At 46.2% G+C, this 25,393-nt stretch overlaps 1 protein-coding gene across 1 annotated transcript in view; it reads right to left on the bottom strand.

The window, feature by feature from the left end:
* Positions 1-4,378: 4,378 nt before the first annotated feature.
* CYP27A1 (cytochrome P450 family 27 subfamily A member 1) overlaps positions 4,379-25,393 on the bottom strand; it is a 54,054-nt gene continuing 33,039 nt past the window's right edge. Inside the window, 9 exon segments of the mRNA XM_014584225.2 lie at positions 4,379-4,722; positions 4,859-5,071; positions 5,155-5,236; positions 5,427-5,593; positions 6,332-6,379; positions 6,382-6,506; positions 6,663-6,860; positions 6,965-7,164; positions 11,847-12,037. Of these exon segments, the coding sequence (XP_014439711.1) occupies positions 4,609-4,722; positions 4,859-5,071; positions 5,155-5,236; positions 5,427-5,593; positions 6,332-6,379; positions 6,382-6,506; positions 6,663-6,860; positions 6,965-7,164; positions 11,847-12,037 (1,338 nt within the window). The 3' untranslated portion in view covers positions 4,379-4,608.

Consider the following 25,393-nt stretch of genomic DNA (forward strand, 5'->3'; position numbering starts at 1 on the left):
AATGACTGAATAGAATTCTGTTGTGTGGATACATAAGACCTTCATGGCTTTCGATGTGAGATTAGCCCATAAATTCTTTTTTTTTTTTTTTTTGAGAGGTTTTTTGCTATAGGGCGCATGCGCTCGCCAAACAGAGAGAGACAGAGAGATAGAAAGCGAGAAATCACCCCCTAAGGGGAATGGCCACGCCGCAATCCCTTCTCCTCCTTTCTCCTCTCGGGATCTTGGGCATGCACACACATGCGCCCAGTGTGAGTTTAAGTCACCCGGTCTGGGACTCAAACCGTGGTCTATTACGTGGGAGTCCAGCAACACAGCCATTACGCTAACTGCTGGTCCCAGCCCATAAATTCTTAACTAAGCAGCAGACTATGAACACTGACCCTCTTTTGCACAACTGCTATAAAACCCAATCCAAGTCACATCACACAGACTTTCTCCCCACCCCAACCCCCCAAGCACCAGAACTGAGGGGTTCATGTGACTTTGGTAGTCTGTCCCTGCTGGTTTGCAGGAGCAGCATACTGGGGAAGACAGACGTCTACTCTGCCTGACTCTGTGCAGAGATCCTGAACCACAATCTTCAGTCTCGTCCTCTGAATTTACGAGCTCTTGCAGGTAAACCCGCTGCACAGGTAGGGTAGATAACCATGCCGTTATCATCAGAATTCCTCCCAGTTCCCTCTAGGTTCCGCTTCTCAATGTGGACCTTTGCGCCCTCCCCTCCTTTCCCTTCCCTTCCTTCTGGTCCAGGCTGTTCTCGTTCAACATGTATTAAGCACCTCCTAGGCGCTAGACATAGTTAGACACAGAACCAAATGGAAGGAGCTTGTTTTAGCCTTCCAGAGGGTTCAGAGCTGGTCAGGGAGACCATTGGGTCCACAACACAGTGGACTCAGTGAATGCTCAGTGCTGGAAGGGAAGGAGCAGATAGGGCAGGGCACGATTGCCCCAGAGAGGTCAGGGAGGGCTTTGCAGAGGCAGTGACATTTGAGCTGAGCCCCAAGGAAGAGCAAGTTCTCTGAGATGGCATGACAGTTGGTGAAGAGGATGTTCCAAGAGAGGGCACAGCAAGTACAAGGTGTCAAAGCCGGAAGGAGCACAGTGTGCTCAGAAAACTGCAAGGAATCCGGGCTCTGCTGTGGAAAGGGTGTCCACAGTAGGGGTGTGGGGGAGGTGCCATGGTACAGTGAGTCTTATAAGCCACAGAAAGGGTTATGAACTTGGCCTGAGGGCTGAGAGGAGCCACTGAAGGATTTCTTTCCTTTTTTTTTTTTTTTTTTTAAGAATTATTTTATTTAACTTTATTTATTTATTTAAATTTGATCAGGGAGGGACAGAGAAAGAGAGAGAGAAAGTGAGAAAGCAAGCAAGCCACCAAGTCCGGGACTCGAACGGCAGTCAGCCAGTCAGCCACGTGGGAGTCCAGCGCTCTTAACCACCACACCACCTGCTGGTCCTGCCACTGAAGGATTTCAGTCAGAGCAATGCCATGATTTTTAAAATGGATCCCCATAAGCTGAGTAAAGTCAGCTTTATTTTACTTTTTTTTTCCCTAGGACTCAGTAGAAATTTACAACTGGGGTGGGGCTAGGATTTATTGTTTCCAGACTGGTATCAGGTACAACACGCTAGATCTCAATGCCAGACAACTTCCCTCCCAGTGACTTCCTGTACTGAAGAAACTGGAAGGTTAAAGACTATCATTCCCAGACTCCCTTGCAGCTAGCAGCTCAGGTGGGTCTGGGTCTCTTGCTCTCAGATGTCTGTGAGAGGTCTGGAAGGTACAAGGGAGGAAAAGGCTCTTATTGTGGTCAGGGGCAGTGTGGAGGCACTCGAAGTAGGCCAGCTCCAGTTACTACTGACACCATGGGTTCTGAGACTTAGCATGGGGTCATCCGTTTATTTTATTTATTTATTTATTTTTTGGCGAGCACGGATCTAGCTGACAGAGTAGCTCTAGAGCCAGGGGTTGTAACGATACCTTCTCAACTCCCATGCTCCTGATTGTGGCCACTGTGGCACTGCCAAGATGGTCAGGAGCTACTGGAGGTCAACTCGACCTGCCTAGAGCTCATGGAGTAATTTTTGTAGCACCCTCTGGCTTATATCTCTATAGTTTCTGCTTAAGAGGATGGCTTATTTTCTTTCTTTAAAGAATTATTTATTCCTGGAGTGATTCCGTCCTGCGCGGCTGTTTCGGGAACTGTAGTCGTTTACCTCCGTCCGCCTTCTCGCCCACCCAAGTGCATGCCACCACCCCATGGAAGATTCGATGGACATGGACATGAGCCCCCTGAGGCGCCAGAACTATCTTTTCAGTTTTGAACTAAAGGCCGACAAAGATGACCACTTTAAAGTGGATAATGATGAATGAAAGTGAACACCAGCTATCTTTAAGAACGGTCAGTTTAGGGGCTGGTGCAAAGGACGAATTGCACATTGTCGAAGCAGAGGCAATGAATTATGAAGGCAGTCCAATGAAAGTAACACTGGCAACACTGAGAATGCCTGCACCGCCCGCGGTTTCCCTTTGGGGTGCTGAAATAACACCACCTGTGGTCTTAAGGTTGAAGTGTGCTTCAGGGCCTGTGCATATGAGTGGACAGCACTTAGTAGCTGTGGAGGAAGATGCAGTCAGAAGAAGAAGAGGAAGAGGACGTGAAACTCTTAAGTATATCTGGAAAGCGATCTGCCCCTGGAGGTGGAAGCAAGGTCCCACAGAAAGAAGTAAAACTTGCTGCTGATGAAGATGAAGATGATGACGATGAAGAAGAAGATGATGATGATGACTTTGAAGATGAGGAAACAGAAGAAAAATCTCCAGTGAAGAAATCTATACGAGATATTCTTCGCAAAAATGCTCAAAAATCAAACCAGAATGGAAAAGATTCAAAATCATCAACACCAAGATTAAACAATCAGGAATCATTCAAAAAACAGGAAAAAATTCCTAAAATACCAAAAGGACCTAGTTCTGTAGAAGACATTAAAGAAAAATGCAATAAAGTATAGAAAAAGGTGGTTCTTTTCTTAAGCCCAAAGATGGGGAGAGAGGAAAAGGAGGAAAATATAGTCCATACTGAGTATCATCCACAATCCAGACTGAAGTTTTCTATTTTAATCTCAATCCCCTTTCCTGATTTACTCCCCGCACCCCCTTCCAGGCTGGAAGCAATCTCTCTCCCAAAGCACGCATTGCTGACTGCTGTGATTCAGTGAACCTCACACTCTGCTTTCTATTACTTGTACATCTGCCTCACTTTTTGACCATGTTTTTTGGTTTTTTTTTTATTTTTTGGAGAGATTTTCACTATAGGGCGCGTGCGCTCGCCAGATAGACAGAGAGAGACATAGACAGAAAGCGAGAAATCACCCCCCAGGGGGGATGGTCACACCGCAATCCCTTCTCCTCCATTCTCCTCTCGGGATCTTGGGCACGCACGCACATGCGCCCGGCGTGAGTTTTAAGCCACCGAGTCCGGGACGCGAACTGCGGTCGACTACATGGGAGTCCAGTGACAAAGCCATTACGCCAACTGCTGGTTCCACTTTTTGACCATACTTTAATCACCTTTGTATTGCCATAGCTGCTCAATAAATATTTGAATGAATAAAAAAAAAAAGATTTATTTATTTAATTCCATTTGTTATTATTAGTTTTTTGTTTTTCAATTTGGCCAAAAAGTGAGAAAGGGAAAGCAAGAAAGGAAGCCACCTGGTCTGGACTTGAATGGCAGTCAGCCACGTGGGAATCCAGCCCCTTAACCACCACACACCTGCCAGCCCCGCGATGGTTCCTACCGTCTACAGCTGACACTCAACTGCAGGTGTTTTCACTTTCCAAGGAGGGAAGCAGCCGTGCCTCCCGTCATGGTTCCTAAGTGAGGAAAGAATGCTCCCCAAATATAGGAAGGGGTTCCGATGCTGGGTGATCAGAAAGAATAATGGGCTGGGTGGTGGCCCAGGGATAAAATATGATGCTCTGTGAGGCTCAGCCACATGGGACGGTTCCAGGTTTGCATCCAGAGACCCCCTGTACATGCCAGGCACATGCATGCCCATGATCCAGAGTTGACTGAAGCTGGAATGGATCAGAGTCAAGACCCTGTTGGGGGTGCTGCCTCCCTGTCTCTGTTTCTCTGGTTCATGAAAGAAATAGACAAACTCTTTGTAAAAACTGAGAGGGGGCAGCAGGTGGTGTGGTGATGGAAGCACTGGGCTCCTACATGGTCCCAGTCCTGCAGCTTGCTCTCACTCTGTCTCTCTCTCTCTGTCTCTGCCTGGGGAGTGCATGTGCTCGATAGCAAATTTAAAATAATAATGAATTAAAAATTAGATGAATAACTCTTTAAAAAAATAAGAGAACAGTCTCCAATAATTAACAAGAGCCAAGGGGTGATTTTTATCAGAGGGAGCTGCTCAAAATGATAAAAGTGGCAAAAGCTCCAGGTGCTCTGGGAAATGCACTGAGTTCCTCCAACTTCTGAGTCCCGCTGCCTCCTTCTCGCTCTTCTCAACTGAGACGCAGCAGTGGCTAGGACCCACGGTGCCCCGGCTAGAGCCTCTGGGACCTGCCCCAGGAAGCCAGAGGCCCATGTCTCGGCACTATCTCTGCAGGAAATGCAGGCCCACCTTCTTGCTGGGTACCAGGACGATGCGGGACATACTCTTCACCTCGCCTGTCTCCGGGGCCAGGCCCACCCGGTACTTCTGGATCAGCTGAGGCAAAGAGCACGGCTGGTTGGAGCCTGCAATCTCCATCCACTGCCCTCCCATGTACCTCCCTTCCTCTCCTCTCCAAGGTCGGCTTCACCCCTCCCTGGTCCATTTCCCCCTCCAACCTCTCCCTGCTCACCCTTGCCAGCATCAGCTGCATCTCCAGCTCTGCGATCCTGCGGCCCAGGCAGGCCCGCACCCCGTAGCCAAAGGGCACAGAGCCAAAAGGGTGTTGGACCCTGGGAGTATCAGTCTGGTTCTTCCGCAGCCAGCGCTGGGGCTGGAAGCTCTCAGGCTCAGGGAAGACGCTGGGATCCCGGGACACCACGTAGTGGCAGAACACAAACTGGGTCTGCAGGGGGACATGGCAGTGTCACTCCCTCAGCTTAGGGCTGCAGGGCACTCCCAGACATCCCGGTTCTCTAGTCCACTCACGTTCTTGGGGAAGAGGAAGCCATCAACTTCAATTTCTTTTCCCATGATGACCCGGGAGTTTGTGGGAACCACAGGGAAGAGGCTGCAAGGAAAAGAAAATCTAGGGTCTGTCTCTGGATCCAAGGAGACAAGCAGAGTACCCACACTTTGCCCCCTCCCTCTCCAGTCCCTCACCCCCGTGCCCATCTCATCCTTGTCCCTAGCCCCAGCCCACCAGACCCCTTCCCATTCCCATCTCTGATTTCCCAGACCCCGTGTTCCCGCCATCCTACCGTAGGGTCTCTTTAAGCACAGCTTTGAGCAAGGGCATGTGGGCAAAGTCCTTATACTTGGGCACCTGCCCGGCCGGCACCACACCCACCACCTCTTCATGCAAGGCCTCCTGGATCTCTGGGTTCTTTGAAATGTAGTACAGGGCCCATGTCAGTGTGTTGGATGTCTGGAGACAGAGTAGGAGATGAAATAAGGAGGGATTTCTAGGGAAAAATGATGTGATGGAGAGATTTTTGGTTTTGTTTTTGCTTTTTGTTTTGTTTTGCCACAAGGCATGTGCACTCCCCAGAGAGAGACACAGAGACCATGAAAGGGAAAGTGAGAAATCACCCCCTGGTGGGGGGACAGTCACACCACAATCCCTTCTTCTCCATTCTCCTCCTGGGGTTTTGGACACACGCGTGCATGTGACTCATGTGATTTTTCAAGCTGCCAGGTCCGGGACTCAAATCACAGTCGGTCATGTGGGAGTCCAGTGCCTTAACCACCATGCCACCTGCTGGCCCCTAGAGACTCATTCTTTAACAACAGGAGGAGGCCGGAATAGAGACACCCAGCGTGACCAAAGGGCTGTAAATAAGTCCAAGAGAGAAGGAAGGCACTTGTGGCCAAGCTTTGGACTTCCTACTTAAACTGCAGCAACAGAGATGGATTACATGTGAGATGAAACACACAGCTGAGAGCACAAGGAGGTTCTAAGTGGCGATGGGATCCCCTTTACAAGAGGACCGTCCCCTGCCTTCACTGGCCTGGTGCCCCTGTTTTTCCTGCTTGTGTTCCACACGTGTTACAGAAAGAGAAGCAGGTACTTGGGAACATGAAGGTCAGGTCAGGTGGGGGACAACGGGGAATTGGCTCAGCCCATGAGAGCTGCGAGCCTAGCCTCAAGGTCCCCCTCACGCACCGTGTCCACTCCAGCCAGGAGCAGCTCAGGCAGGCTGCCCATCACAAAAAAACAGGACTGAGCTGTCTGCTGGCCAGCAGGAAGTGCAGGTAGCCGGACACCTGGACCCCATCTGGCCCCGCTGCCTGCAGCTGGGTTTCTATCTCCTTGAGTTTCTGATCAACCAGCTTCTTCGCTGTGGGCAATGGACAATGGGAGGATGAGGTCAGAAGTCATGATCTTCAGGAACCAAGAGCCACTTGAGACACCAGCAGCTTGAAGGAAGAGGTCCTAGGACAGACCAGGTGCCACCACCAATTGTCTTCCCCAGTCCCAGTCTGGGAGTCCTCACCAAAGGAGAAGATGGCGTCCCAGCTATCCAGGTATCGCTTCCAGAAAGGCAGCAGAGAACGGGTCCACTTGGGGAGGAAGCTGAGGTACACGGAGCTCCGAAACATGAGCCCAACAGATCTGATGAAGGTCACAGTGTCCTCAGGGATGGATGGCTCCAAGCAGCCAATGCGCTTCTCGAACAAGATGTAGCTAATAGCTGGGGAGTGCACAGAGGCCCTCACAGGTGTGAAGTCTGGGCACCCAGAGTCCAGTGGGCCTGCTCCTGCCCTTCCCCACCCCAACCCTCTCCATCAAGGGTACCTTCCAAGGCAAAGGAGTAGAGGAGGTCAGCCACGTCAGCCACCTTGTCCCCGGAGGCACTTTCTGCCCGCATCCGGTCCAGGTGAACCACAAAGTCATCGATCACCTCATTGAGAGCATCGGTGTAGAGTGCGGCCTCAGCGGGCTTCAACATCCGCTGGTTCAGAGCCTGGCGCAGCCGGTACCATTGCTCTCCTTGCCTGCAGGGACACGGAAGAGCAGTGCACATGGAGCCAACATCAGGGTTCAATTCAGTGCCACCTTCCCCCCCTGCTCTCCCCGTGGAGTTGAGAGAAATCGCAGGCTCTGAGAATTTAAAATTATACAACCACCAAGCCCTTAACTGACAGAAGCTTAGGCTTCAGCATTGCAAGGCAGTGCAGTGGAGAAAGGTGGGCATCTAGAACCAGACAACCTAGGGGCAGCTCACAAATCTGGCTATTAGTTGGCTGAGTGACTGTAGGCAGGTGACGTCATTGCTCTGTGCCTTGGTCTCCTCACCTGTAAATGCTCTCTATAGCATTGTTTAGGTCGGCAAAGTGCTTAGACTAGTGCCTGGCACGTGGTGAATGTTTGGTGGGTATTGACAGTGATCATCTTAGAATAATACAAGTCTGGAATCTTCCATATGTAAAATAGGGGGAACTGCATGGTCCCAGTCCCTCTGTGTGGAGGCTGAGGAGTAAAGGACGGTTCCTAGAGTGCTGAGGTTCTGGCCTTCATGCTCTGCTTGACTCAGTGGGTCAAGGAGACAGAGAGGCCCACCAGCCGGATGCCCTAAGCCCTCCTGCCACAGCCGTGGAGTAGATAGTCAGGCCCCCATCAGGGTTAGGCAGGGATGCTCAGGTGGGTGGGAACATGCTTCCCATAGGAGGGTTTAAGGTTCAGGGGCTGCCTCACCACCCCCCCAACTGTCCTCCAAACCTATTTCCTTTCTTTTCTCTCTCTCTCTGTCTCTCTCTTTCTAATACAGGGTCTTGCTGGGTAGGAATCCTTCTGCCTCCCGAGTATCTGGGATTACAGGTGTATGTCACCTCACCAGCATTTAGGATGGCAGGAAATCAAACCTGGGTCTCCCATGTGACCTCAGCCTGCCCAGTAGCAATGTCAACCAACAAGCTATCACCACTGGGCCTGAGCCATGTATTCTTTCCCTCCCTTGAAAATGTGTCTATTTTTTGTAAGTTCTGAGAGAGAGGAAGAGAGAAAGACAAGCATCTGCAGTAGGGTTTCACTCCATGCTCCTACCCAGCCTTTCCCAGTCAGCCAGAACCAAGAACACAGGCACGTCCAGGCCAACCCCGGACCAAACCCTGATCATCCACTGGGCCCTCACAGTAGAGAGTGTCACGCTGAGACTGTGCACTGGGGCTGGGCCAGGCCCAAGTCACTTTCTTAAAAGCTATTTGCAGGGCCAGCAGGTGACGTGGTGGTTAAGGTGCTGGATCCTACATGGCTGACTCCGTGGTTCGAGTCCCAGACCAGCAAGCTTGAAGAACATGCCGGGCATGTGTGGATGCCCAAAATCCCAAGAGGAGAATGAAGGAAAAGGGACTGCAGCATGACCACCCCTCATGGGAGATGATTTCTCACTTTCCCTCTCTCTCTGTCACTCTATAGTGAGCTCATGCATTCTATAGCAAAAACCTAAAACATAAATAAACATTGTTAAAGCTAGCTGCAGAGCAATAATTACAATATGATCTAATTTTAGAAGAAGAGCCAGGCATGGCGTCATGAGACTGTGATCCAACAACCAGAAAGTGAAGTGGGAGACTCGCACACTCAAGGCTGGCCTGGGCAATGCTGCTAGACCCTGTCTACAAGAACCAACATGAGCTCCCAGGGTCCTGCGGAGTCGGGGAGCTGGGGCAGGGGGAGTTTCATGTGTGGCCCAACCTTGTCAAGAGTGCTTTCTCTCTCCCTCCCACCCTCTGTCTCTTCCTCTCTCACACGTGCACTCTATCATGAGAGGGAGGAGGAAAAATATAAAAATGAAGACGTGCCAGGTGTGGTGAGCTGTGCGTGTGGTCTCAGCTGGGTGGCTGAGGCAGAGGACTGCAATGTGGTTAGACTCCGTCTTTGAAAAAATTAAAAAAGCAAGGGGAGCTATCCTATATGTTCATGTGTGTGTGTATGTCTCTAGATAAAGAGGAAAGAATACACACAAACTGCTAGCACTGGTTACTTAGTAGGATGGAGTGGGAGTGCAGGGGAAGGGAGATGCTATTTATTATTATTATTATTGTTTTTAAGAGAGATCTTTGCTAGAGGATACATGTGCTCACCAGAGAGACAGAAAGTGAGAAATCACCCCCTGGGGAGATGGCCACACCGCAATCCCTTCTCCTCCATTCTCTTCTCAGGCCTCAAATCATGGTCAGCCATGTGGGAGTCCAGCGTCCTTAACCACCATGCCACCTGCCAGCCCCTAAAAATTTATTTTTATTTTAAAAATATATTTACTTAATGAACTTCAAGACTCCCAGGGGCTTCCCCCACCCCCATAAGGTTGAGAGGCAAATTGCAAAAAGATTAACTAAAAGTGTTGCTGAAAAAAAATGAAAACCAAAATACACCCACTTTGAAACTTCAGGTTGTAGATACTGCTCCAAAAGTAAAACTTTCAGTTGTAAGAATCAGATTTGCTAAGCTTAAATGAGAGTATTTCTCTGGTTGTTAAAATAGTTCTTGGCAAGGGCTGGCTCTGTAGCCTGGTGGTTAAAGGAAGCTGGAGCATATAGCAGACTGGTTTGAATCCCAGCCCTAGAAGCTTGAAAAATACATTGGGATGCATGTGTGCTGGCCGACGGGATGAAGAAAGGGAGAAGAGGGAACCAGCAGTTAGCGTAATGGCTATGTCGCTGGACTCCCACGTAGTCGACCGCAGTTCATGTCCCGGACCCGGTGGCTTAGAACTCACGCCGGGCGCGTGTGCGTGCGTGCCCAAGATCCCGAGAGGAGAATGGAGGAGAAGGGAATGCGGCGTGACCATCCCCCCGGGGGGTGATTTCTCGCTTTCTGTCTCTATGTCTCTCTCTGTCTGCCTGGCGAGCGCATGCGCCCTACAGTGAAGATCTCTCCAAAAAAAAAAAAAAAAAAGAAAGGGAGAAGACTCCTGTATGACCATGCCCCATCGGGGGATGCTTTTTCTCTCTCTCTCCCTCTCTCCCTCTCTTTCTCCCTCTCTCCCTCTCTCTCTGACAAGCACACATAGCCTGTGGCAATAAAAAGAGAGGACGAGAGAGAAAGAGAGACAGGCCAAACAAATTCTCTGACCAGCTCCTTTTCTTTCCAAAAGCACGAAGGCCCTCAGTTCTCGAGGTCTGAAATCAGAAAGGCCTGCCTGTTCCAGCACTTGCTAGTTCTAGCATCTTTGGCTAGTGGCGTAAAAACCTCAGTAGACCTCAGTTTCTTCATCTATAAAACGGGGATAATAGTATCCAATTTGCAGGTTTGTTGTGAAGGTAAAATGAAATAATGAAAGAGGCTCGTCTGATGCCTAGCATGTGATGAATACAGTCATTATCCTTGCTACTACAACCAATACCAGGATCAACTTTAACCCCTTAAGAAATGACTAAAACATTGGGACCAGTAGATGGAGTAACAGTTATGTCACTGGACTCCCACATAGCCAACCACGGTTCAAGTCCTGGACATGGCAGCTTAAAACACGCTGGGCACGTATGCATGTGTGCCCAAGATCTTGAGAGGAGAATGGAGGAGAAGGGATTGTGGTGTGGTCATCCCCCCTGGGAGGTGATTTCTCACTTTCTGTCTCTCTGGTGAGCACACACACCCTATAGCAAAAATCTCTCAAAAAAAGAAAGAAAGGGAGGAAGAAAAAGAAAGAGAAAGAAAGGGAAAAAAATAAAGGAAGAAAGAGCGAGAAGGAAAAAAGTGACTAAAACATGAATGTTAAGCAACTAGGCAGTGAAAGAAACTCATTTACTGTTTTTGGAGTTCAGTTCCCCCCATGGCAAATAGAAGCCTGTAAGATACCCAATTACAACCTGTGGCTTTGAGAATGATTGACTGCCAATGATTCCCAATGATCTACTCCATTTGGAACACGAATAAATAGTAACTCCGCCCATCCTTCAATCTGTTATTGCCAAAATAACCCGTGCTTCTCTAGGCAAAACTTTAAAGCTGAAACTTGCACGTATCTGTGTGTGTGGAGAACACCCAAGAAAGTTCTAACCAATATCAAGCATACGGTACAGAATTTCAGAATTTAAAAAAAATAGAGCCTGGGCCAGCAGGTGGTGTGGAAGTTAAGGCTGCTGGATCTCATGTGGCTGATTCTGTGATTTGAGTCCTGGACTGGGCAGCTTGAAAAGCACGCTGTGTGTGTGTGTGTGTGTGTGTGTGTGTGTGTGCATGTGTGTGCACGCCCATGCCTAAATCCTGAGAGGAGACTGGTGCAAAAGGGATTGCAGCATGGCCACCCCCCCCCCAAGTAGGAAAAAATTTCTCACTTTCCATCTCTCTCTCTGTGTCTGTCTCTGGAGAGCATGTGTACCTTGTAGCAAAATTTAAAGACTGTAAACAGATATGTCCAATTTTGATTTGAGTTGTAATAGTTTCAACCAGAACTCAGAAAAGGACCTTGGAGATACTCTATACCTCCTAAATTACATGCTAAGGAAAGGGGAATTACTCATTTGCCCAAAGTCACACCATGTATTAGTGGAAAAGCTGATGAACAGGCCTAGGCTTTCAGCCTATTCCAACGACGTCGTCCTAGACTGAGTATCAGGCTCAGAGACACCAGGAGAGCCCACTCTGTCCATCATCCAACTGGCTCCCCTGTGCCCACCGTCTTTTGACCTGGCCCTCTGGGGTCCTGTTCTAGTCCCTCCAGGCCCCAGCTCACATAGTGAAGGGCCCGTAGGTCAGGCCCCGCTGGATCCGGTGCTCCTTCCACAGCTCCATGTAGTCCCGTGTTGGGTACTTTTCCTCTTGCCGCATCACCTGCTCCAGGAGTGGGGCACTGGCCAGGTTCACGAGATTCTGAGGCCCTAGGCTGGTTAGCCACATTGGACCATACTTGGCCTTGTTCAGCACCTGTGGAGTTCAACCAAGACTGAATAACTGGGGCCAACCAGGCAGGCACTTCCAGGGAAGATAGGATGAGGGAGGGTCTGAGGGCTAAGCCAGAGCAAGGGGGCCAGGTTAGGAGGTATGGACTGAAAGAGTCAGTGGTTGCAGAGAGAGTGCTCTAAAAAAGGAGGTGCAGTGATGGAACTGGGGCGAGAGCAGTCCTTGGAGCGATGTGGGTTTGAGCGATGGGCTACATAGTGAGCTGGGGGGATAATGAGGTATAGATGTTTGGGGTCTGGCATTTTAAAGAAACTGAGCCCTTACGGGAGTGTGGGATAACCTCTGACTCCTTTTTGGAATTAAACCTACTGTAGCTTGCTGCTGATGAGAAGATATGCATTTTACATGAACAACAAGGACAAAAACATGATTAGAAATCCTAGGGGAAAAAAAGCTGGATAAAAGGTCACAGTCCATATATGAAGTAAACCACATGATAGTCTTTTTATTTATTAACTATTAGTTTGCTATAGGGTGTGTAAGTTTGCTGAAGAGACAGAAAAAAAGAGAAAAAGTGAGAAAACACTCCCTGGTGGGGGATGGCCACTCCACAATCCCTTCTCCTCCATTCTCCTCTCGGAATTTTGGGCACACCCACTGTGTTTTCTAAGTCGCTGGGTCTGGGGCTTGAACCATGAAGTTGGCCATGAGGAATCCAGCTGCCCGACCACCATGCTACAGACTGACCCAATATAGTTTCTTTTTTTCTTTTTATTTATTTATTTATTTTGAGAGGTTTTCGCTATAGGGCGCGTGCGCTCGCCAGACAGACAGAGAGAGACATAGAGACAGAAAGCGAGAAATCAACCCCCAGGGGGGATGGTCACGCCGCAATCCCTTCTCCTCCATTCTCCTCTCGGGATCTTGGGCACGCACGCACACGCGCCTGGCATGAGTTTTAAGCCACCGGGTCTGGGACCCGAACCGCGGTTGACTACATGGGAGTCCAGCAACATAGCCATTATGCTAACTGCTGGTTCCCTTTTTTATGTTTTAGAATAACAAAACGTAACATTTACAGATGTTTCCAGATAAACCATACGAAATGGCCACAAGCTCCTTTTGAGTGGAGAAATCTACACTCGACATCAACGTCACAATGAGGGCTCTCATATTTGTTGAATGTTTCTATTTTAGTTCAAAAAATCAAGCTTGTCCATCCACAGCATCTAAGTAAATTTTAACTTGGATAAAGAGCATATGCTAAAGAACTGGTTAGCAGCTTTTAAACAATGCAATTATATCACCATATAAAGGAGGGAAGGAGTTTATAAAACAAATAAAACTACCTCCCTGCCTCAAAAAAATAAAATAAAATAAACAGCACACCTGTGCAGCTAACCCTGGCAGCTACCTTCATTCATGGTGCTTTATACTTAAACCATGATGGGAGAAAGGAATAAAAGCAGAAAGGGGCCACTACTTTAAACGTTTATTAATAGCAACAATCCAGGCCAACAGATAGTGTAGGGTTATATCGCTGGACTCCCACATGGCTGATGGTAGTTCAAGTCCTGGACCTGCTGACTTAAAAATCACACCTGCCATATGTGCATGTGTGCTCAAGATCCCAGGAGGAGAATGGAGGAGAAGAGATTGCGGCATGGCCATCCCCCCCGGGGGGTGATTTTTCACTTTCCCTCTCTCTGTCTCTGTCTGGTGAGCATATGTGCCCTATGGCAAAAACCTAAATAATAATAATAATTTAAAAATCCAGGCATCTTCAGTCCTTTGGTGATTAAATCCACTTTATCAAATCTATGTCTTGTCCTGACTCACTGTTGGTAAAGCATAAGCAGGGGCTAGAAATAGCACCTGGAGTGTTGCTATTTTATTGGGTTTTTTTAGAGGTTCTTGCCATAGGATGCATGTGCTTGCTGGAGAGAGAGAGAGATAGAGACAGTGAGAGGGAATGGCCAGGGGGGATGACCATGCTGTAGGCCTTTCTCTTTTATTTGTCAATTCTTTCTCCTTCATTCTCCTCTTGGGATTTTTTTTTGGGGGGGGGAGTTTTTTTTTTTGTTTTTTTTTTTTTGTTTTCTATTGGTATTTGTGCTCACCAGAAAGACAGAGAGAGACAGAAAGCTAGAGACAGAGAAACAGAAAGTGAGAAATCACACCCCAGGGGGGATGGCCATGCCACAATCCCTTCTCCTCCATTCTCCTCTCGAGATCTTGGGCATGCACACACACGTGCCTGGCATGAGTTTAAGCCACTGGGTCAGGGACTTGAACAGCGGTCGAGTACATGGGAGTCCAATGACATAGCCATTACATCATCTGCTGGTCCCTCCTCTTGGGATTTTGAGCACACACACACACACACAGTGTGATTCTCAAGCCACCAGAACGCCAACCACAGTTAGCCATGTGGGAGTCCAGTGCCTCAACCTCCACACCAGCAGCTGGCCCCAATGTCTGTACCTTTATTCTGTAATGTTTCTAAGACTGTGTCCATTAAATGCAAGCAAAAAAGGAAGAAGTCTTGGCAGAACAAGAGAAGTGATGCACACTTGATGATAAGATCGATTTAAATACTCTTCATGGCGTATAGCCACATCCCTGGTCCAACTGTTTCTACGGCTCAGGCTTCATTGGTCTTCCACTGCTCCATTACCTCATTTGCTAATGGAGCATCTGGACTGGGAGAACTTAACAGCAGAATTGTGCAGGCCTGCAATGCTAGGAACCATTTCTCTTTCAAAATATCTAGACATATTCTCCCCAAGTAGTCTACATTAGGATGATACATTTTGGTCATGAAACATACTTTAGGGTGGCCAATGGGTATTCTTCTGAAAGGACTAGTTCAAGTTTAAAAGTCCTTTCCTTCAGTGGGAGATCCCTGGGGCCAGCAATGACCACATGAAAATAACAGGACTGCTCTCATCTGGTTCTGCTCTACTGCCAGGAACTGGTTGTCGGGAAACGCAGGGTTTCCTTGATGATCCTGCCGAGGCAGCCTGGCTATCTTGTCAGAGCCCAAGTCCAGCCTCTGGTCTTATCCCCTGATATGCTCTTTTTAAAAATAAAAATAAAATATTGATGGGTTGGCTCCAAAGCCTAGTAGTTAAGGGAGTGGATCCCACACAGCAGACCATGGTTCTAAGCCAGCACTGGGTACAATGTACGCATGCCTCCAAATCCCTATAGGATGGAAAAATGGAGAAGGGTTTGTGGTTGACCACAGCTCATTAGAGGGTGCCTCTCTCTCTCTTTCTCTCTCTCTCTCTTTCTCTGTCTTTGGTGAATGCACATGCTCTCTGGCAATTAAAAAATAAATATTGGCTATGTTAATGTAATTCTCAAATAGTCTTATCTTAAATTTATTTTTTTGTGGAACTAGCAGGTGTCATGGTGGTTAAGGTGCTGGACACGCCCACATGACTGACCACAGTTAAAGTCTGAACCTGGTGACTTGCTTTCTCAATTTCTCTGTCTCTCTCTCTCTGTGTTTCTCTCTGTGGTCAAATTAAGATAAATGAATGAATGAATAAATAATTGTTAAAAAAATTTTTGTTCTTTTAAAATTTTTAAAAATATATATACCATAGTTTATTTTATTTTATTTTTGGAGAAGTTTTTGCGATAGGGCACGTGCACTCTCCAGAAAGACAGAGACAGAGACAAAGATAGAAAGCAAGAAATCACCCCCCAGGGGGGATTGCCACACCACAATCCCTTCTCCTCCATTCCCCTCTCGGGATCTTGGGCACACATGCACACACACCCAGCATGAATTTAAGCCATCGGGTCCGGGACTCGAACCGTGGTTGGCTACATGAGAGTCCAGCGACATAGCTATGACGCCAACTGCTGGTCTCAGTTTAGTTTATTTTTAACACCCATAATGCTATGAATTCATAGGGTATAGGTTCCAGAAGCTCGGGCTCCTTTCCATTGATTCTCACAAAGTTTGCTTCTCTGGGTGCAGCAGGCTGGTGCTTCAGTTGAACCCAGGTACCTTTCTCTTTAGCTTCCTTCTTTTTCTGGTTATTTTCCTTCTCATATTTTAGGAAGCTATCTCTGCTCTTAGAATGCTTAATGTGCTCAATATACATATTACTTCTCTTGGCAAAAATTTTGCCCTTATCTTGTTTGTTTACAACAATGCCAACAGCATGCTGGGTAACGTTGTAGACTCTTTCAGTTTTGCTGTAGTAACATTTGTGGGGCATTCCTTTTTGAACAGTACCCATTCTCTTGATGTCTACAATATTACCTTTCTTGTAGATCTGCACGTATGTTACCAAAGGAACCACTCTGTTTTCTAAAAGGCCTAGAGAACATATATTGGATGCCTCTCCTCTTTCCCTTTGTGTTCGTCATTTTGGTTAATTACTGTTTGCATTAGTCATTTTGGCGAATTACTGGAAGATGGCCATTTTTTAAAATCTTAGAAATTCAAAAGCACTCGACAATTAAGATCAATAGCGTCTATTAAATTGACATTGCTATGATGTTTTCATAGTTGCTGTAAACAAGGGAAAGGGGGAGGGTAAAACTTAAAAGAGTCCACAATCCTAAATTTACTAGCTAAGCTATGCTACAAATTGAAAGAAAATTAAATACAGTGGTTTCCCAGTTACTATTAGAAGAATCAGAGTCTGCCCCAGTAGAGAAATTAGGCTATAGCTGTAAATGTGACATTAAAATTATAAATAAAAGGTCTAGCATTCAAGTTATAGAAGGGAAGCTCACCCAACTACAGTCCAGAATATTACCAAACTTACTGGGTCTTAATGTTGACATTGAAGAGTGAATTTTCCTAGGCCCATTGCAACATAATTGACCACAAAATATCACTCAGTTTCTTAGAATCCACTCAGAATTAGTGGCTGGCTTCTTCCAGTTTCTAGAAAAACAGTCCTGGCAAACCCCAAAAAGTCATTTAGGCTTCCTTCCCACTTCTATCTTCCAGCAATGGCTAACTTTGTAGTATGATTTTGAATATGATCTATTAGACTAACCTTGAAGATGGTTTGTCATGCTGGTCACCTGAGCATGCATGCCCAAAGTCCTGAGGGGAGGATGGAAGAGGGGATTGCAGTGTGGCCATCCCTCTGGGGCCTGATTTCTCACTTTCTCCCTGTCTCTCTCCAGGGAGCACACCCATCCTATGGCAAAAACCTGAAAAAGAAGTAGATGGTTCACTCCTCTTTTGCTAACTGACTCTCTGATTGTAAACTAGTCAGACATTGCTGGTGGGAGTTTACAACACATTTCTACTTCAAGGATGATTTGTAATATTTATAAAAATTACAACCAGAGACCAGCAGGTGATGCAGTAGTTAAGGCTCTGGGTGCCACATGGCCAGCTCTATGGTTTAAGATCCAGACCTGGTGGCTTGAAAAACATGCTAGGTATGTGTGAATGTGTGCCCAAAATCCCAAGTGGAGAATGGAGAAGAAAGGATTGTGGTGTGGCCATCCCCCCTGGGGGGTAGTTCCTCACTATCCCTCTCTCCATGCTCTCTCTCCAAAAAGTACACATACCCTATGGCAAAATTCTAAAAGAAAAAAAAAATGACAACCAAATCTGAAAACAAAGTGTGGGACAGCCACATAATAGAATAATGTATTACGTTTAAAAGTGATGAAGACAAGGCCAGCAGGTGGCATGGTGATTGGGGCACTGAACTCCCACATGACTGACCATGGTTCAAGTCCTAGACCTCATGGCTTGTTTTCCCTCTCTCTCTCTCTCTCTCTCTTGCACATGCCCTATGGGAAATTTTAAAATGATAATCAATGAAAAGAAAATAAATACATTTTTTTAAAGTGATGAAGAAGGGGCCAGATGCCACAGTAGTAAAACATGAAACTTTGTGAGGTAACCCTATGGGAAGGGTCCCTGGCTCAAGTCTAGAGACCTTCCTGCGTGTGCCAGGCATGCAGGTGCCTAATATCCACAACTGGATGAAGGCTGGGGATGAACTGTGATATCAAGACCCTTTTACGGACATGCACGTGCTCTCTCTCTGGCTCTTGCTTATTGAAGAAATAAGTGAGCAAACCTAAAAAAGGAGAACCAATTAGCTCCTTGTGTACTAACATGGAAAGATACCCAAGACAGATTGTTAAGTAAAAAACTATGATACCTTTTGGGACCAGCAGTTGGCATAATGGCTATGTCACTGGACTCCCATGTACTCGACCGCAGTTCGAGTCCCAGACCTGGTGGCTTAAACTCAGGCCGGGCGTGTGTGTGTGAATGCCCAAGATCCCAAGAGGAGAATGGAAGACAAGGGATTGTGGCATGGCCATCCCCTCTGGAAGGTGATTTCTCACTTTCTATTTCTGTCTCTCTCTGTTATTCTGGCGAGCGCATGTGCCCTATAGCAAAAATCTCTCCTAAAGAAAAGAAAAACAAACAAACAACAACAACAAAAAACCTATGATACCTTTTGACTAAGAAACAGAACACTGAATAAGAATATATAGCATTTCCATTTGCTTTTACACATGTAGCTGAATTATAAGAAGAAACCAAAGTAATTCCATATTAAATGTGATGTACTAGACCAGCCCTTAGAGATGGCTTGCCTCCCTTTTGCTAACTGACCTTGCTTTATTGTTTAACTTGCAGCAAAAAACTTAATCATGGCTTTGCTGAGTATCCACATGGAGCTGGGCCTTGAAACCACAGCCAGAGAGCAGATATGTTTGAAAAGACAAAGAGGAAAGAGACGCTGACCTTGATGACAAAGTGATCCCATTCACATGACTCTGGTGCCAACAAGTATCCACGTGGATCTGCAGAAGAGCACATGGCACCTCTCTCCCCTCCCCACTTCCCTTATCTTTCTTTTCTTTTTTTTTTTTTTTTTTGAGAGATTTTTCACTACAGGGCGCCTGCGCTCGCCAGACAGACAGAGAGAGACATAGAGACAGAAAGCGAGAAATCCCTCCCCAGGGGGGATGGTCACGCTGCAATCCCTTCTCCTCCATTGTCCTCTTGGGATCTTGGGCACACACGCACACGCGCCCAGCGTGAGTTTTAAGCCACCAGGTCTGGGACGTGAACCACGGTCGACTATGTGGGAGTCCAGCGACATAGCCATTACGCTAACTGCTGGTTCCCCCTTATCTCCCCCCCCCCCCCTTCTAAAATCCCCTGTCCTGGACTGAGACTTTACAGATATTCTTTGAACATGTTTTCCAAGCTGCCAGGTCCAGGACTTGAACTCCTCATCTTTCCAGATCACCAGTTTCCTGAATAAACCTACCTTTTCTTTCTACTAACACTTGCCTCTTGAGTATTGGCCTTTTCATCAGCAGGCAGGTAAACTTGGGTTCAATCACCAGGCCGAACCACACCCGGTATAGCTACACATAAATATTGGATGGATAAGAAACTAAACTATGTAAGAAACTAAAATGAGTACCTCTCAGAGGATGGGGACACCAATATCAGGAAAGTAGACTACTTAATAATGTTATCATTATGCTGGCTTGAGTTTTGAGCTATGGGAATGTATCACCCACTCAAATTTTTTAAATCTAAAGGGAAAAAGAAAAAGTATTTTCTGAAACAATAAGTCACCCACCACTGATCAGATAATTTCAGAAAGCTAAAAAAATTGCTGAACCTCTGAATTCATGTATAAACTCCTTAGATTTATAAGTAGGCCCAAGTCATACTTGTCTTTTCTTTTTTTCTTTTTTTTTTAATTTAGATTTTTTGCCATAGGGGACATGAGCTTGCAAGAGAGAGCCGGGGTGGGGGAGGGAAAGTGAGATATCACCCCCTGGGGGGATGGCCATGCCACAATCCCTTTTTCTCCATTCTCCTCTTGGGATTTCAGGCACATATGTACACACACCTGGTGTGTTTTTCAGGCCACAAGGTCTGGACCTCAAACCTGCAGAGTTGCACATATTTCTAAAGCTGACCATAAGCAGATCCTGTTCTAAGGCACTTTACTTTTATTGGCTCATTGAATCATTACTACCACTGTTCAAAGTAGGTTTAACATTACCCCAATTTTGCTCTCCAGCTTAGGCCAGGCAGAATGGCTCTCACAAAGAAGGGTGGTGAGAAAAAGGATCATTCTACCGTCAATGAGGTGGTGTCCCATGAATACACCATCAACATTCACAAGTGCATCCATGGTGTGGACTTCAAGAAACATGCCCCTCAGGCAGTCAGAGAGATCCAGAAATTTGCCATGAAGTAGGTGAGGACTCCAGATGTGCACATTGACAACCAGGCTCAACAAAGCTGTCTGGGCCAAAAGAATAAGGAATATCCTGTATCATATCTGTGTGTGGTTGCCCAGAAAACATAATGAGGAGGAAGATTCACACAACAAGTTCTACACTCAGGTGACCTGTGTACCAGTTACCATTTCCAAAAATCTACAGACAGTCAATGTGAATGGGACTAACTGCTGATTTTCAACTAAAATTATAAAATTGCAAGAATATAAAATTACCACAATTTTACAGATGAGGAAACTGAGAACCAAAGAAGTTGCTCAGAGTTACTTTACCAGTAAGTAGCAGAGTCAGGATTCATACTCAGACCACTTGGCTGAAGTCCTTGCTCTCACCCATGAGGATAGAAATCTGACTACTTTTTCTTTTTTTTTTTTTAGAGATTTTTTGCTAGAGGGCTCATATGCTTGCTGGAGAGACAGAGAGAGACAGAGAAACAGAAAGCAAGAAATCACCCCCCCAGGGGGGATAGCCACACCCCAATCCTTTCTCCTCCATTCTTTTCCATTCTCTTCTTGGGATTTTGGGTATGCACACACACATGCCAGCATGAGTTTAAGTCACTGGGTCAGGACTCAAACAGTGGTTGACTACATGGGAATCCAGTAATGTAACTATTACACCATCTTCTGGTCCCACTTTTTCCTGTTTTTAAACTGCTTTCCATAGGGTCTGAAGAGAGTCACTCCCACAAATATTAACAGAACATTTTGATCCAATTGATAACAGGACTCTTCCTACAGCCTGTCCTTGGAATAGTATCTTGTGACATAACAGGCCCCTTATCCCTGTGAAAGCACAGTCTTTGTGATAACTTTGCAAAACACAGACCTTCCTTTCTAATCACCAACCTAAGAATTGTAAAAACCACCTATGGCCTACAGGCCACTCCCCCTACCCTTTCCAGATGTCTGACCTTTTTGGGCTGGACCACTGGAAAAACTCTTTTCACCAAATTCCAAGCCTTGTCTCTCACTCTCAAACCAACATACATACATACATACATACATACATACATAAATAAATGGAACCTCTGTATCTAATCACCCTGAGAAAGACATTTACCTTTCTCCGGGTTAGTCATACATATTTGTGTTTAGAAATAAACCACATTAATTGTTATTTCTACAAAGTTGGTTATTTCTGTCAACACCCACTTACTGATCCCTGAGAAAATTATCTGTGTCTTATTAACTGGAAATAAACGTAGGCACTTTTAAAACACATGTCATTTTGGGCCAGCCCCATAGCGCCGTGGTTAAGTGCTGTGTAGGGAGCTGAATCCCAAATAGCCAATTGCAGCCCCAGAGGTTGAATCCGGGCACCAGAAGCCTGAAAATACACTGATTGTGTGTGCACATGTACTCCAAATCCTCATGGATTGGAGAAATGGAGGAAAGAGATTGCATTGCAACATAACCGCACTCTACTGCGGAACGTTTTCTCTCTCTCTGGTGAGGGCATACATTGCTAGCTATGTGTGTGTGTGTGTGTGTGTGTGTATGTGTGTGTATATCATATCAAATATATTAAATGTATTTTAATATGCTATTGTATAGCATATTAAATATATATTTAATATATTTATATTTAATATGCTATTTTTAAACAAGAAATACACTGGGCCAACAAGTGGCTTAGTGGTTAAGGTGCTGGATCCCACATGGTCAGATACTGCAGTTTGAATACCAGGCCTGGCAGTTTGAAAATCATGCCGGGCACAAGTGAGTGCCCAAAATCCCAAGAGAAGAATGGAGGAAAAGGGGTTGTGGCATGGCCATCTCTCCTGGGGGGTGGTTTCTCAATTTCCCCCATCTCTCTCTGTCTGCCTTTCCAGTGAGTGTACGTACCCTAAAAACAACAACCACCACCACAACCATGTAGTAACCCAGGGTTGTGCAACGGTGGCACTGTTAACATTTGGATTTGGGCCTAGATCATGTTGTGTCAGACTATCTCACATCACAGGGTAATTAGGATATCCCTGGCCTCCACCCACTAGTACCCCCTACCCCTGAGTTGTGACAACCAGAGATGTCTCAAGATATTGCCAAAATTTACCCTGGGGTGACAAAATCACCCCAGATTGAGAACTAATGCAATAACTCAACCTCGTATTTTTAAAGTTTCTCTCTCCCATGAGTGTGTGTGAAAGTGAGAGAGCACCCCAAAAAGGGTCATGGTTTATTTTGTTTTTGTTTTTGTTTTAGCTTTTTATAGGGCAGATGGGCTTGCCTGAGGAAGATGGGAATGGGGAAAGGGGAGGGATGGTCATGCCACAATCCCTTCTCATCCATTGTCCTCTCAGGATTTTGAACACACATGTATACACACCTGGCATGTTTATCAAGCTGCTGGATCTGGGACTTGAACTGCTCAGTTGACCATCTGAGATCCAGCTGCTTTAACCATCACACAACTGGCAGCCTCCCCCTCAATGGGGTCTTGATGTTGTAATATAGCCCCACCCCACCTAGATCGTGTGCACACATACCCAGTGTGTTCAGGGAGGTCTTCAGAAGTGAATACTAAACCTTTCCATGTGGGAGCATGGAATTACTGCTGTGCCACCAACCAGACCCCACCTTCTTTTGTAAAAAGAATATTTATTTTTTTATTTTTATCTTTAAAGAATTATTTACTTAATTTTATTCAATGTTATTATTGTTATTTTTTAAAATTTGCTATAAGACATGTCCACTCACCACAGAGACAGAGAAGGAAAGTGGGAAATCAAGTCACCAGGTCCAGGACTTGAACTGTAGTCGGCATGTGGGAGTCTAGCGCCTTAACCACCACATCACCTGTTGGTCCCTCCCAACTTCTTTATATGTCTCTTCATTTTTACTTAGAGGACTCGTTTTAAAAAATAATATAGGGAACCAGCAGTTAGCGTAATGGCTATGTCGCTGGACTCCCACGTAGTCGACCGTGGTTCGTGTCCCGGACCCGGTGGCTTAAAACTCACGCCGGGCACGTGTGCGTGCGTGCCCAAGATCCCGAGAGGAGAATGGAGGAGAAGGGATTGCGGCGTGACCATCCCCCCTGGGGGGTGATTTTTCGCTTTCTGTCTCTATGTCTCTCTCTGTCTGTCTGGCGAGCGCACGCGCCCTACAGTGAAAATCTCTCCAAAAAAAAATATATACATATGTATATTGGACTAGGCCCATGGCCTGGTGGTTAAGGCAGCCAAGTCCCATGTGACTGATCCCACAGTTCAAGTCCCAGACCTGGCAGCTTGAAACACAAACCAGGTGCTTGTGTGCACATGCCCAAAATCCTGATGGAATGAAGAGATGCAGAAAAGACTGCAGTGTGATCATTCCCCATGGCGGTGCTCTCTCTCTCTCTGGCAAGTACAAGCATCCTCTGGCAAAAATTGTTTAAGAAATAAATATATTATTTTTAAGAAATATTTATCAAAAGTTTGGTTCTTTCTCTTCTGTTAATTTCAAGTAATAGGACGTATAACATTTTTATAAAGATGCATACAGCGGTTACTCAGTAGTGGTAAACAGAGGCTTAAAACAAGTTTACTTTTTTCTTTACATTGTAATTTGTTTTTCAAACTTTCTACTATGATCTTAGAATCAGAAAATGTAAATGTTATAAAAAGACTGGATAACCCTATAGGTACCACCTTTTTCCTGGAAGCCAACACCTCTGAGATAATTTTCTGGCTGTCATGGTGGAAGTTTCTGAAACATTTTTCCTTTTGTCTGTTTATTTTTTTTTTCTTTTTCTTCCATGAAAGAGAGAGAGTAAGATCCCCCCACAGGGTCTCACATGTGGTCCACTCACAGACTCAGTCAGCATTAAGGGGGCATGCACACCTGCCTGGCACGCATGGAGATATCACGGGACATGAACCTGGGACCTTCCTGTGTGGTTTCAGCATGGTGGAGCATCGCATTACCACTGCACCCCACAGCTGGGCTCCTTTGCCTTTTGCCATGCCTTCTTTCCTCTTCCTTCACCTTCCTCATCTTGTTTTACTTGGTGGAACTTAACAAGGACCTACTTATGTAAGAAGTTATTTTAGAAAGACATTAGAATACTTGCTGAGCGATGAGTGCTGAGTCTGGAGCCTACCATTCGGTTGTAACCCGAGCAGTTACAGAGCCCCAAGGTTCTCAGATGAGTCCTAAGCACACTTTCAGAACAGCGATCATGTTTCAGGATGAATGGGAGGGCGAGCCCCCACCTGGTGAAATTTCAAAGAGGGAGAGCATTGAATTCTTTCAGCCTTCATTTCTTAAGCCGATATCCTGTTCCTCCTATAGTGTTCTAGGGGCTAGGGATACAGCAGGAAGCACAGCGAAAAAAAGACCTACCCTTAGAGCTTACTTCCCAGTGCGTGAGCCACACAGCTGAGAATTGATTATGTATGCTCCACAATTGCTCTCTAATTTTTAAAAAAATTGCTATAAGACACATATGCTCACTGGAGGGAGAAAGAAAAAAAGAATATGAGAAAGCACCACCCCCTCCCCACCAGGAGTACGGGCACATTGCAATCCCTTCTCTTCCATTCCACTCTGGGGCTTTCGGGTAGGTGTGCACATGCACACGGAATGTCTTCCAAGTCACTGGATCCAGGACTTGAACCTTGCAGTTGCCTATGTGGGATCCAGCTGCCTTAACAACTATGCCACTGGCTAGCCTGGTTGTTCTCTAATAATTTTGCAGAGGTCTTGTCTCTTTTACTAGATGGAAGTCCCTCTGATAATCAAAGAAAAACTGTTGCCTGTTACCAGTTGAAAAGCCATATGCTTCTCATAGTGTAAAAGTTGAATCTGCAAAAGCTACACACTGCTAAGGGAGTTGCCCTAACTGCTCCTGACAGATGGGCTCCAATGTTTTTCACTGTTGCTATTTGTTTATTTATTTTTGGAGGGGTTTTTAGTATAGGGCGCATGCGCTCACCAGAAAGACAGAGGGAGACAGAGAGCGAGAAATCACCCCCCAGGGGGAATGATCACACCACAATCCCTTCTCCTCCATTCTCTTCTCAGGATCTTGGGCACGCACACACACAAACCCGAGTCCAGGACTCGAATCGCTGTCAACTACATGGGAGTCCAGCGACAGCCATTACGC

The sequence above is a fragment of the Tupaia chinensis genome, unplaced genomic scaffold (genome assembly GCF_000334495.1).
Source record: "Tupaia chinensis unplaced genomic scaffold, TupChi_1.0 Scaffold145907_1, whole genome shotgun sequence".
NCBI classification, from domain to species: domain Eukaryota; kingdom Metazoa; phylum Chordata; class Mammalia; order Scandentia; family Tupaiidae; genus Tupaia; species Tupaia belangeri.